The sequence below is a fragment of the Zeus faber genome (genome assembly GCF_960531495.2).
Source record: "Zeus faber genome assembly, chromosome: 7".
Lineage (NCBI taxonomy): Eukaryota > Metazoa > Chordata > Actinopteri > Zeiformes > Zeidae > Zeus > Zeus faber.
The window spans coordinates 548,398-562,214 of NC_137203.1; the positions used below are offsets into that span (position 1 = coordinate 548,398).

General features: G+C 46.9%; 1 protein-coding gene across 1 annotated transcript in view; it reads right to left on the bottom strand.

The window, feature by feature from the left end:
* The window catches only part of c5 (complement component 5), a gene marked incomplete at both ends in the record, with an annotated part of 72,813 nt that extends 59,776 nt beyond the window's left edge, over positions 1 to 13,037 (bottom strand). The window contains 11 exon segments of the mRNA XM_080003727.1: positions 630 to 821; positions 946 to 1,061; positions 1,209 to 1,344; positions 2,473 to 2,476; positions 3,018 to 3,108; positions 3,432 to 3,514; positions 3,618 to 3,715; positions 5,187 to 5,257; positions 5,378 to 5,531; positions 5,652 to 5,847; positions 12,973 to 13,037. Of these exon segments, the coding sequence (XP_079859853.1) occupies positions 630 to 821; positions 946 to 1,061; positions 1,209 to 1,344; positions 2,473 to 2,476; positions 3,018 to 3,108; positions 3,432 to 3,514; positions 3,618 to 3,715; positions 5,187 to 5,257; positions 5,378 to 5,531; positions 5,652 to 5,847; positions 12,973 to 13,037 (1,206 nt within the window).
* Between the last annotated feature and the right edge of the window lie 780 nt (positions 13,038 to 13,817).

Consider the following 13,817-nt stretch of genomic DNA (forward strand, 5'->3'; position numbering starts at 1 on the left):
CTCCTCTCTTCCTCCTCCCCTCCTCCTCTCTTCCTCCTCTCCTCCTCCTCTCTCTCCTCCTCTCCTCTCCTCCTCCTCCTCTCCTCCTCCTCTCCTTCTCTCCTCCTCCTCTCCTCCTCTCCTCCTCCTCCCCTCCTCCTCTCCTCCTCTCCTCCTCCTCCCCTCCTCCTCCCCTCCTTCTCTCCTCCTCCTCTCTTCCTCCTCCCCCTCTCCTCTCCTCCTCCCCTCCTCCTCTCCTCCTCCTCCCCTCCTCCTCTCTTCCTCCTCTCCTCCTCCTATCTTCCTCCCCTCCTCCTCTCCTCCTCCTCACCACCTCCTCCCCTCCTCCTCTCCTCTCCTCCTCCCCTCCTCCTCCCTTCCTCCTCTCCTCCTCCCCTCCTCCTCTCTTCCTTCCCTCCTCCTCTCCTCCTCTCCTCCTCCTCCCCTCCTCCTCCCCTCCTTCTCTCCTCCTCCTCTCCTCCTCTCCTCCTCCTCCCCTCCTCCTCTCCTCCTCCTCTCCTCCTCTCTTCCTCCTCTCCTCCTCTCCTCCTCCTCCCCTCCTCCTCCCCTCCTTCTCTCCTCCTCCTCTCCTCCTCTCCTCCTCCTCCCCTCCTCCTCCCCTCCTCCTCTCCTCCTCTCCTCCTCCTCACCTTGAGTAGAGCCTGCTCAGCGTCTCTGGGCGGGTTGCAGATGAACAGAGTGATGCCGGTCTCTGATTGGCTGTCTGCCTGCTGGTTGCAGGACAGGCTCAGTCGCTGCTTCCTGTTGTTGATCACCTGTCGCTCCACCGCACGCAGCCGCACCCCCCCCACCGCCCCCCCCAGGTGGTCCTTCACCGAGACCTGGGGGGGGGGGGTCGATCAATATCTCTTTCTTTATAAACATAAATATTTAGGTCAAATAAAAGTAGAAAGTAGAAGTTAAAAGATGGAAAAACAAAGATGATGTGGGAAGCAGCAGCTCCACCTGGATCTGGTAGGGCAGCCCTGGCTTGATGAAGGGTGGAGTAGAAACCAGACCCAGACTGAACGGAGATTTAACAAACTTCACAGTCACTGTTTCTGCTTCCTGAGAGATCCCACCTAACACGCACACACACACATATGTATATATTAACAATATACCTATAAACTGTATATATACATAGGGACTCTGCCTGTGTGTGTGAATATATATATATACAGTATATATATATATGTGTGTGTGTGTGTTTGTGTGTGTGTGTGTACCTGTATCTTCCTGCAGTAGTACTGCTATGTAGAGGTATTTTTCAGCCATGGAGTCCAGGGTTCTGTATTGACTCTGGGACTTGAGCAGCACTGACTCCATGTTTACCGTTATCTCCACTTTGCCAGCCACTGATAGCTGGGGGTTGGAGATAGAGCAGTTACCCGCCAAATACTGTACCTAATAAGACTGGGTAGAGGAGTTGCCTGCCAAAAACTGTGCCTACTTAGACTGGGTAGAGGAGTGTTAACTGCCAAATACTGCACCTACTTAGACTGCATAGAGGAGTTAACTGCAAAAAACTGTACCTACTTAGACTGTGTAGAGGAGTTGCCTGCCAAAAACTGTACCTACTTAGACTGTGTAGAGGAGTTGCCTGCCAAAAACTGTACCTACTTAGACTGCGTAGAGGAGTGGCCTGCCAAAAACTGTACCTACTTAGACTGGGTAGAGGAGTTGCCTGCCAAAAACTGTACCTACTTAGACTGGGTAGAGGAGTTGCCTGCCAAAAACTGTACCTACTTAGACTGGGTAGAGGAGTTGCCTGCCAAAAACTGTACCTACTTAGACTGGGTAGAGGAGTTGCCTGCCAAAAACTGTACCTACTTAGACTGGGTAGAGGAGTTGCCTGCCAAAAACTGTACCTACTTAGACTGGGTAGAGGAGTTGCCTGCCAAAAACTGTACCTACTTAGACTGGGTAGAGGAGTTGCCTGCCAAAAACTGTACCTACTTAGACTGGGTAGAGGAGTTGCCTGCCAAAAACTGTACCTACTTAGACTGGGTAGAGGAGTTGCCTGCCAAAAACTGTACCTACTTAGACTGGGTAGAGGAGTTGCCTGCCAAAAACTGTACCTACTTAGACTGGGTAGAGGAGTTGCCTGCCAAAAACTGTACCTACTTAGACTGGGTAGAGGAGTTGCCTGCCAAAAACTGTACCTACTTAGACTGGGTAGAGGAGTTGCCTGCCAAAAACTGTACCTACTTAGACTGGGTAGAGGAGTTGCCTGCCAAAAACTGTACCTACTTAGACTGGGTAGAGGAGTTGCCTGCCAAAAACTGTACCTACTTAGACTGGGTAGAGGAGTTGCCTGCCAAAAACTGTACCTACTTAGACTGGGTAGAGGAGTTGCCTGCCAAAAACTGTACCTACTTAGACTGGGTAGAGGAGTTGCCTGCCAAAAACTGTACCTACTTAGACTGCGTAGAGGAGTGTGTGTGTGCGTGCGTGTGTGCGTGTTTGCATGTGTGCGTGCTCACCCTATACCTCGCTACAGAGTTTGGGAGGATCACCGGTGGATTTTTTCCGCTGACATAACCGAATCGAACTAAAACCACAGCATGACTGACAGGAGCCCCGTGCAGGTAACTGAAACACACACACACACACTCTTTCTCTCTTTTGATGAACAGTACAATGTCTTAAATATCAAAACATAAAATTATGAAATATCCCATAATAAGTCTTGGTATCTAACGTGTGGTTGGTTTGTTTGTGATTTCTGTCCCATCACATCTGTTGACAGATGAGCAGCATAGCGTTGTTGGAAGGAGCAGAAAGCACAGAGCAGCACTCGCTCTGGATTGGATTACGATACAAACTGGACAAACCTCTGCAGAGTTTACATGAAATTGAACAAAAGCTTCATTTAACCAGAAAACAAACACCTGGAACGTTGCAACGTGTAGTGTAACCACTGAACTGGGATTCAAGTTGGATCCAATGTTCCATATGATGTACTTCTGAGTATTATTGAAGTATTTGGATGCATTGTTGTCCAGAGCATGTATTGTATGGTCCGTGGGCCTCACCTCGCTGCGACACTGAACGGGAAGCGCTGGAAGGTACTGTAGCTGATGTAGTTCTGCTCCGGTTCCACCAGGATGGAGATGCTGGGCAGCACTGGAACAGAGAGGACATAGTAAATCCACAGTACTACAGTACTATGGATTTACTGCAGTACTGTGGTTGTACTGCAGTACTATGGATTTACTGCAGTACTGTGGTTGTACTGCAGTACTACGTTAGTGGCAGTGCTGCACTGGGGCCAAGTGGCCACTATGGGCCCATCCTATGATGAGGCGTGTGTGTGTGTGTGTGTGTGTGTGTGTGTGTGTGTGTGTGTGTGTGTGTGTGTGTGTGTGTGTGCATGCGTGTGTGTGTGTGTGTGTGTACTGTGGTACTATCTTAGTACTGCGCTGCTACTGTGGTTACTGTGGTTTTACCATATTCTTTAACTTCAAACTCGGCTCTGGCCGTCGTGGTGAATTCCTTGGAGTACGACGCATCAATGCTCCAGACCCCCAGCCTGCAATACAAGACCTCCATCACCTCCACCACCTCTACCACCTCCATCACCTCCACCTCCACCCTTTCCACTATGCTAGGTGGCTAGCAGGCTAGCAGCTTACTTTGGTGTCAGGGGGATCTTGAAGGGGTCTTGCATAGAGGGCAGTCCGTTGTTGAAATCGATCATTTCCACAACGTCCACTGTCTGCTGTTCTGGATCCTGTGAATCGTAAGGCAAGCTGGGTCAGAGCTGAACCTGGGTCAGGAATCTGGATCATCGTCCTCTAACACCTTCGAAAACCGTCTAGCGCCCTAACACACTTTGTCGCCCTCTTACACCCTCTAGCGCTCTAATGCCCTCTATCGCTTTCTAATGCCCTCTATCACCCTCTAGCGCTCTAACGTCCTCTAGCGCTCTAATGCCCTCTATCACTTTCTAATGCCCTCTATCACCCTCTAGCGCTCTAACACCCTCTAGCGCTCTAATGCCCTCTATCGTTTTCTAACGCCCTCTATCACCCTCTAGTGCTCTACACCCTCTCGCACCATGTAACGCCCTCTAATGCCCTCTATTGCCTTCTAATGCCCTCTACCACCCCCTAATGCTCTAACACCCTCTAGCACCCTCTTACGCCCTCTATCACCCTGTCGCCTCCTTTAGCGCTCTCTAACGCCCTCTAAAGCCCTCTATCACCTTCTAATGCCCTCTACTTCCCTCTTATGCTCTAACGCCCTCTATCACCCTGTCACCTCCTCTACCGCCCTCTAAAGCCCTCTACCGCTCTCTAATGCTCTATCAGCCTCTAAAGCCCTCTAGTGGCCTCTAATGCCCTCTTACACCCTCTATCGCATTCGTACACCCTCTAACACCCCTAATCACCTCTAGCACTCTCTAATGCCGTCAGTCGCCCTCTAACCACCTTTAGTGCCATCTAGCGCCCTAACACACTCTGTTGCCCTCATACGCCCAGTAGCGGTTTCTTACGCCCACTATAACCCTCTATTGGCCTCTAGTGCCCTATAGTGCACTCTATCACCCACTCTAATGCCATATAAGGCCCTCTATCGTACTCTAACGGCCTCTAGTACTCTTACGCTGTCTAATGCTCTTTAACACCTTCGAGCGCGCTAACGCCCTCTTACACCCTCTGGTGCTCTAACCCCTTCTAGTGCCCAATATTTATCTATCATGCCCTATAGCGCTCTCTAAGGCTCTCTATCACGCTTTCACAGCCTCTAGCGCTTTAACGCCCCCTACTGCTCTCTAACGCCTTCTAGCGCTCTCTAACACCCTCTATAGCCATACATTGTCCTCTCGTGCCCTATAGTGCACTCTATCGCCCTCTAATGCCCTATATTGCCTTCTATCACCCTCTAACAGACTCTCGCAACCTCTAATGGCCTCTTGCAATCTCTAACGCCTTCCATTGCCCTCACGCCATTCTTACGCCCAGTAGTGGTCTCTAAGGCCCTCTATCACCCTCGCACCATTTCGTGCTTGAATGCCTTCTTTTGCCCTCTATCACCCTCTGTCACCTTCTAATGCCCTTTGCGCCTCAAATGCCCTCTTTCGCCCTCTAACACCCACTAACAACCTGTAGCGATCTCTAACGCCCTCAATCGCTCTCTAACACCCTCTAATGCCCTCTAGCACACTTTAACATTAGCAAAGGCAGTTCGATTAAACTCACCTTGAAGGTCAGGAAAACGCTACGGTTGGCCGGTCTCAACTCCTCATTCAGAGAGAACGCTCTCACTTTGACTGGACACACACACACACACATAAACACAGAGTATTGGTTAAAGATGAATCCCAGAAGCTGGAGTACCAGCCCACTCCCTACCAGCCTGGTGGGGCGTGTACCCCCCTCCCTCCCCCTACCAGCCTGGTGGGGCGTGTACAGAGGTTTGTCCGTCTGGATGAAGATGAACCCGTTGGAGCGTGTGATGGCCACTTTCTGGTTGTGGTTGATCTCCGCTGACTGGACATGGAGGATCACATGACCCACATCTCGTTTCACTTGGCTAGGGAAGATCTGGACACACACACACACACACACACACACACACACACACACACACACATAGAAACACACACATGTTCATTTAGGGCCCCAGCAGTGGTCCTCTCTGGTCCTGCAGGTTCAGGGTCTCACCCGGACTGTGGCCACGGCCTGGAAGAGGTTCTGGGCATTGAGGGTCAGCCGCTCATGGGCGTAGACCATGTGGTCCAGGGCCATGGAGCTCTTCAGAAACAGATGGACCTGCACCTCCTCGTTGAAACCAAAGAGCTGGACCAGGATGCTTTCCACCGCATCCACACGCAGTGAGCTGGGGGCCGTGACCAGGAAGCTAGAGGAGGAGATGGAGGAGGAGGAGAAGATAGGAGGAGGAGAGGGGAGGAGGAGGAGGTGACGAGGAGAGGAGAGAAGATGGAGGAGAGGAGGGGAGAGGAGGAGATTATTCATTTTCACCCTTGTCACGTCTCGACCAATCAGAGCGTGTGTCTCATCTTGAAAAGATATTCAATCCCTTCAGGGCAGCGCCCCCTGCTGCCTGCATCGTCTTCACACTGTCAAACATGTTATCAACAGGATCCTCATCTCAACAATGTAGATGAGGATCCTGTTGTTATTGTTGTTTTTTCTTCTTCTTGTTCTGCAGCCAAATTGCGTTGGCTTTTTGGGGGCCTTAAGAAACTCGAAAACTCACAAAGCTTTGCTCCCCCTATCTATATTATATGGGTCCCGTGCTTGGACTGGGGGATGGTACCTCAGGAGGTAGAGTTCAAGTTCAAGTTCAAGTTCAAGAGATTATTTGTCACATACATATACATACGGTCATACATATATGCAGTGAAATGTCAGCTGGTGGTCTAGTGATCTAAAGGTTGCTGGTTGGATCCCAGGCTCCTCCTGCTAGCATGCTGTAGTGTCCTTGAGCAAGACACTTAACCCCTAATTGCTCCTGATGGCTGTGTCCATCAGTGTTTGAATAATTGTAAGTCGCTTTGGATAAAAGGGTCTGCTAAATGTAATGTAATGACTTGGCAAAATGGCCGACCACAGCCTCTTTAAAAAATCAAAGCTATTCATTTTTTCCTTGAAAACTCACAAAATTCGGTACACATATTGAACATCATGAGACTTTAAAAAAATTATATTGCAGCCATGACTGAAACCCAACGGGAAGTCAGCCATATTGGATTAAAGGTGCAATTTTAGTCACTTTTTGGTCATTTTCATGCTTTGTACTTTTGCGAACTCCTCCAAGACCATTTATCGGATCGACTTCAAACATGATGAGTGTCTACAAGACACCTTTACGATTAAAACTTAATAAAATATTTGGCTTTAGTCACACGATGTGGGCGTGGCACAGCCTTGAATGTCATGTTCCAATAAAAGCTGTGCTTTCCTGATATTTTAGGCACTTTTTATGCTTTGTACTTTTGCAAACTCCTCCTCGGCCATTTATCGGATCGACTTCAATTTTGGTGAGTGTCTGTCTACAAGACACATTCACGATAAAAGAGAAAAAGAAGAAAGATTAAATGTTATTCAAATATTTGGTTTTCGTCACACAGTGTGGGCGTGGCAGGCCCTTAAATTAATGTTGGAAAAAAGTCACTGTTTTTTTGTCGCTTTTTGGTCATTTTCATGCTCCATATTTATGCGGACTCCTCCAAGCCGATTTATCAGGTCCCGTCGACACTTGCAGTTTCCATTTTTATATTGTTTTCATACACTGTTGTTTATCATCTATATGTTGCCACTTGGAGATACCATACGCAAATATGACATTAGATTGCATTGTTCTGCCAATTTCATGGCTATGGGTCCAGCCACACACAGGAACCTGTTTAAGGATACAACTCTGAGCTTTTATGTATATAATATGTGTATATATATAATATATAATATGTTGATACATCAATGCCATCGGTCTCAGAGGAAAACAATTATTAGAAAACAATTCTTTGTTGCTGGATGTCATAACAAAGAAACTAGATGATATACTGTATTATAATACTTCAACTTAAATCCACCAAACTGGATCCATAATTTAGTGAACAAATACATAAATAATTCTCATGGTAAACTGAAGTGCAAGGGCCATTCGCCTGATTTATGGGGGAGCGAATGCAGCTCCCTCACATTGCCAAGTACTCATCTCCATGCCATTTATCAAGTGTGAGTTTGCCAAAATAAATTATATTCCATTTATTTCAACAAGAAGAACACCTGTGCATTGTCCTGTAGAGTCATATTCTCAATAGCAGTGGAATATAGGACTCAGGTGAACACCCCAAAACACTCAACACCCCAAAACACTCAACACCCTGACACAGTCAACACCCCAAAACTCTTGGCCTCATTCACAAAAGGTGCGTCCAGTCCATCGCCCGCAGAGCGAGCTCCGTCGCCCCGTTCACTCAGTCTGAGCGGTTTTGTTTTCAAGCCAGAAAACATGGCCGTCAACGACAACTGACGATCAGCTTATGTCATCACACAACCTCAGTTAAACGTCATCAACGTAGTGCGAGATGTTTACACAAAGTTGGTGAAATGACGTGAAACACTGAGACATTTCATTCAATGTATTATATAATTATAGAACCAGAATCGCGATTGTGGCGCCTCCCCTTGCGGCTGCCTGCGCGAGCACCTTGTGTCGATTACGCACATTTTGGTATTTTTTAGTATTTATAGAGCTTATTGTGCGTAATCACCGGGTGTCATGACATTTCACTGCATATATGTATGACCGTATGTATATGTATGTGACAAATAATCTCTTGAACTTGAACTTGAACTTATAACTGTACTATCACCCAAAGTAGCTGAACAAAAGATTGAGGAGATTTATTTGATTCCGCTCTCTCATTTCAACTGCATATTAAGACCATTACCAGATCTGCATTCTTTCATCTTTGCCATATTGCTAAGGTACAACCTATTCTATCCATGAGTGATGCAGAGACCTTAGTTCATACATCTGTGCCTCATCTCGCATGGATGATTGTAATGTGTTGCTCTCTGACCTTCACGTCTCGTATTAAAAGCCTTCAGTTAGTACAGAACGCTACGGCTAGAATCTGGATCAGGACTAGAAGGTTTGACCATATTACCCCAACACTGGACTACACTGGACTATACTGGAAAAAACTGGTCTATGCTGGCCATATTGACTGGCTCCCGGTTGACCTCAGATGTGACTTTAAGGTTTTGTTACTTACCTATAAAATACTAAACAGCCGAATCCCTTCCTGTCTCACTGACTTAGTGATACCTTAAGTATCATCTGGAGCCTTATGCTCACAACATACTGGTCTTTATGCAAGAGTTGAAAAGAAGCCTGCAGGCTCCAGAGCATTCTCACTCCGGGCCACAGTACTCACACAGAACACCCAGAACTCTGGAAAACCCAGTACTCTGGAATGCCCAGTACTCTGGAACACTTAGTACTCTGGAACACCCGTCCCTCTAGAACACCCAGTACTCTGGAAAGCCCAGCACTCTGGGACGCCTGGTACTCCAGGCCACAGTACTCTGGAACACCCAGAACTCTGGAACACCCAGTACTCTGGAATGCCCAGTACTCTGGAACACTTAGTACTCTGGAACACCCATCCCTCTAGAACACCCAGTACTCTGGAAAGCCCAGTACTCTGGAAAGCCCAGTACTCTGGGACTCCCGGTACTCTGGAACACCGAGTACTCTGGAACACCCAGAACTCTGGAACACCCAGTACTCTGGAATGCCCAGTACTCTGGAACACTTAGTACTCTGGAACATCCATCCCTCTAGAACACCCAGTACTCTGGAAAGCCCAGTACTCTGGAACACCCAGTACTCTGGAACACCCAGCACACAGGAATGCCCAGTACTCTGGAACACCTGGTACTCTGGAACACCCAGTACTCTGGAACACCCTAGTACTCTGGAACAGCCAGTACTCTGGGGTACCTGTGAAAATCAGAGATGCTACTTCTGTAGAAATGTTTACATCAAGACTTAAGACTGATTTTTATAGTCTTACATTTGTTGAACCACACTCAGTCCAGTTAGCTTGCCTCTCAGCCGTCCCTATCCGTTTAGCCCTGGCACACCATGATTGGATATAAACCCTCTACACCCCACACCCACCCCACCCCCCCGCCGCGCGCGCTCCGAGAGGGGCGATCAGACTGCTGCGAGCTACCTGGATCGGACCTGATGAGGTGCACCAGCAAATAGACTGTCATACTGTCTAGCTTAAACATTGCATTGTACAGAAATACAATATGCCTCATATTTGTCATATTATATTATTGTTGTTTTTATCCACTGCAGCCTGGTCGTCCTGGAAGGGGGATTCCTCCTTCAGGATAAGAGGTCAGGTCTAGTAATCTAAAGGTTGCTGGTTGGATCCCAGGCTCCTCCTGCTGGCATGCTGTAGTGTCCTTGAGCAAGACACTTAACCCCTAATTGCTCCTGATGGTTGCGTCCGTCGGTGTTTGAATAATTGTAAGTCGCTTTGGATAAAAGTGTCTGCTAAATGACTAAATGTAAATGTAAATGTAAATATGAATAAACTGGACTTGACTTGGTGGTACCACACTGCCACCTGGTGGTGGAGTCTGTCCAAGCAGCTCAAGGCAGCTTTCAATCACAGTGGAGCAAATACATCACCGCAACAGCAGATTGTGCACTGGAGATGCAACAGCGACAGCTTTCTCTTTGTTGTTTAACAACATTGACAAAATTATGAGAAATTTGACAAAATAGTGGTAACTCAAAAATGTTTTTGATCAACACTGGGATGATCTATATTTTCAATATCTATTATTAATATTAATTATAGACTGGTGGCCACTGGTCAGATTCAGTAAAAAACACATAGTCTACAACCATCTATCTCATATATACAACGATCGGCCACAACATTAAAATAGCTGTGATCCCGCCCATCCGCACGAAAAGAAGAAAAGGTGATTTATCAGACCTCCACCTTCTTCCATTGCTCCACGGTCCAGTTGTGACGCTCACGTGTCCATTGTAGGTGCTTTCAGGGGTGGACAGGGGTCAGCACGGACACTGAGCTCCCATACGCAGCAAGCTGCCATGCACTGTGTGTTCTACACCTTTCTATCGTAGCAACATTCACTTTTTACCACTTTGTGCTGCAGTAGTTCTTCTGTGGCATCGAACCAGACAGAATAGACTTCACTCCCCACATGCATCAGTGAGCCTTGGGCCCCGTGAGCCTGTCGCTGTATATGTATCTGTCGGATCATTTCCTCCAATCAAGCTGCTAAATAAGAGGCTGAGTGTGGATGAGGCTCAGCCCGTTTCTGTCGCTTGTAAAGTGCGTCAATTCCAATCTCCTCCACTAGGGAGGTGCTGTCCAACTGTCTGAGTATTGTTTCATTTGTGAAAAGTTGGAACCCAGTGTTTTTGAAGATTTCTAACTGTTGCCTGTTCTGTTTGGAGCCTCCCTGCTGTACTTCACATGCTGAGATATCAGCAGCATCTAGAACAGCCACACCTGCCCCTCCCTCTGTGGATGTTTAAAGTCCTTCCTCCCCCCATCCCTCCCTCCGTGGATGTTTAAAGTCCCTCCTCCCACCATCCCTCCCCCCGTGGATGTTTAAAGTCCCTCCTGTGAATCTCTCCATTCAGAGAAAGAGTAAAAGATGTTGAAAGCAAAGCAGTAGAAATAAAAAAGCCTTTTGCGTTCCACCCGTTCTACATCTCTGAAGGATTCTTCTTCTCTTTCCTCATCACTCACGGGTTTTTCTCATTTCCAACCTGATTTTTAACTGTGGTGATGGAAGTTCTCAGTGGAACAAATCAGGGAATAACTCGTCACATCTACGGCACATCAGCCATATTGAATCCAAGAAACCCTTAATTTCCTGTGTCCAGTAGAATTGTTGATCATCTTGAGACACAACATCAGAAAACTGTGAAACAGAACCATCCTCATCGGTCTTTATTTGCAGTGTCTGTTCTTCTGGCTGCCACGCCTCTCAGGTCTGGCCGCTCACTACTGTCCACACTGCCAGTTGTGACCTGCAGCCCCACTTGCAGTCTACTGTCCAGATGCAACTTTTAATTCAACTCCGCTCACATTTTCAAGTAGAAACAGTTGAAAAGAAGAAAAAAACAAATAACATTTCAAAAGGTCCAAAAGTCATTCAGCAGCTCAATCACCCAACTCCCAGCATGCAATGCAGCAGAGAGAAGGAGAGAGAGAGCGAGAGAGAGAGAGAAACAGAGACAAAGAGAGAGAGACAGAGAGAGAGACAGAGAGAGAGAGAGAGACAGAGAGAGAGAGAGAGAGAGAAACAGAGACAGAGAGAGAGAGACAGAGAGAGAGACAGCGAGAGAGAGAGAGACAGAGAGACAGAGACAGACAGAGAGAGAGAGACAGAGGGACAGAGACAGAGAGAGAGAGAGAGAGAGAGAGAGAGAGAGAGCGAGAGAAGAAATATATGTAGTATATATAGATCTATGGTGAATGGTTCAGGGAGCTTTTCTATGTGACAACATCAATTATTTATTCTAACAAAATGTAAAATTGATCATTGAGTGTTTATGTAAATGACAAAAAAAAAATAACCTGATGCAAAGGCCACGCCCCTGGACAGAGATTGGAACAATGGTGAGCAATGTAATATACAGAGTTTTGAGCGCACTAACAGAGGAGTTTTGGAGTTAGGAGCCGTCGTTCCATCGATGTTTTGTATTGATTTTGGAGCAGAAAGGTGAGTTACGAGGAGCGAGCTTCAGGTGCCACCGCTGGGGGGCGTGGCCAGCGAACGCGGCCACATTCGCGTCTCACTCCTTCACTTCACGTGGTGACCTGAGCGTGGAAGCTTCTCTTTTGTGTTTTGTGCGTTATGTGATTTTTGTGCAGTTATTTAGCCAAAAAAAACCCTTTCTAACCATGGGTCCGAAGAAAGTAAGTGCTGAGAAGAAGAAGGGGATGATGTCATTGAGTTCAAGCATGACATAGAAAAACATGCATGATTCTCTTTGACATTCTCTTTTATGATGTTTTATTATGTTTTTATACAATATTTGTTATTTATAAATACGTTTTTCTTATTTAAAAACACGTAACAAAAAAATTGGGTGTTTTTTTGGGGGCTGAAACGGATGAATGGCATTTCAATTCATTTCAAGCAGATTGAATTACGAGCTCTGTCACGGAACCAATTCAACTCCTAAGTCAAAGTACCACTGTAGATATATATATACATATACATATATATATATATATATATATATATACAGATATGTATATTTCTGTATGTATGTATCACTGAAACACTGAACAACTAACAAATAACTTTATTTTACAGTTTATTGTTCAATTTTTCTGCTGAACTTCATCATACAGAGAGTGGCCCACAGTGTGTGTATTGTGTGTGTGTGTGTGTGTGTGTGTGTGTGTGTGAGTGTGTGTGTGTGTGTGTGTGAACTCACGTGCGCTTCTGGCCCAGGCTCCTCCACAGCAGCGCTGCAACACCCAGCAGCACCAGCAGCTTCATCTTGACACTGAGGGGAAGCAGCGCTGCTGCTGGGAAATAGCAGCAGGTTACTGATCTACTGAGGACACACCCACACACACTGAACACACACATACACACACACACACACACTGAACACACACACCATCAACACACACACACACACACTGAACACACACACCATCAACACACACACACACACACTGAACACACACATCATCAACACACACACACACTCACACACACACACACACACACTGAACACACACAACATCAACACACACACACTCTCACACACACACACACACACACACACACACTCACACACACACACACACACACACACACACACACACACACACACACACACACACACACACACACACTGATCACCCACACCATCAACACACACAAACTCACACACACACACACACACACACACACACACACTGAACACACACACCATCAACACACACACACACACACACACACACACTGAACACACACACCATCAACACACACACACACACTGAACACACACAGCATCAACACACACAAACTCACACACACACACACACACACACACACACACTGAACACACACACCATCAACACACACACACACACACACACACACTGAACACACACACCATCAACACACACACACTCATGCACACACCCACACACACTTAACACACACACCATCAACACACACACACACACTGAACACACACAGCATCAACACACACAAACTCACACACACACACACACACACACACACACACACACACACACACACACT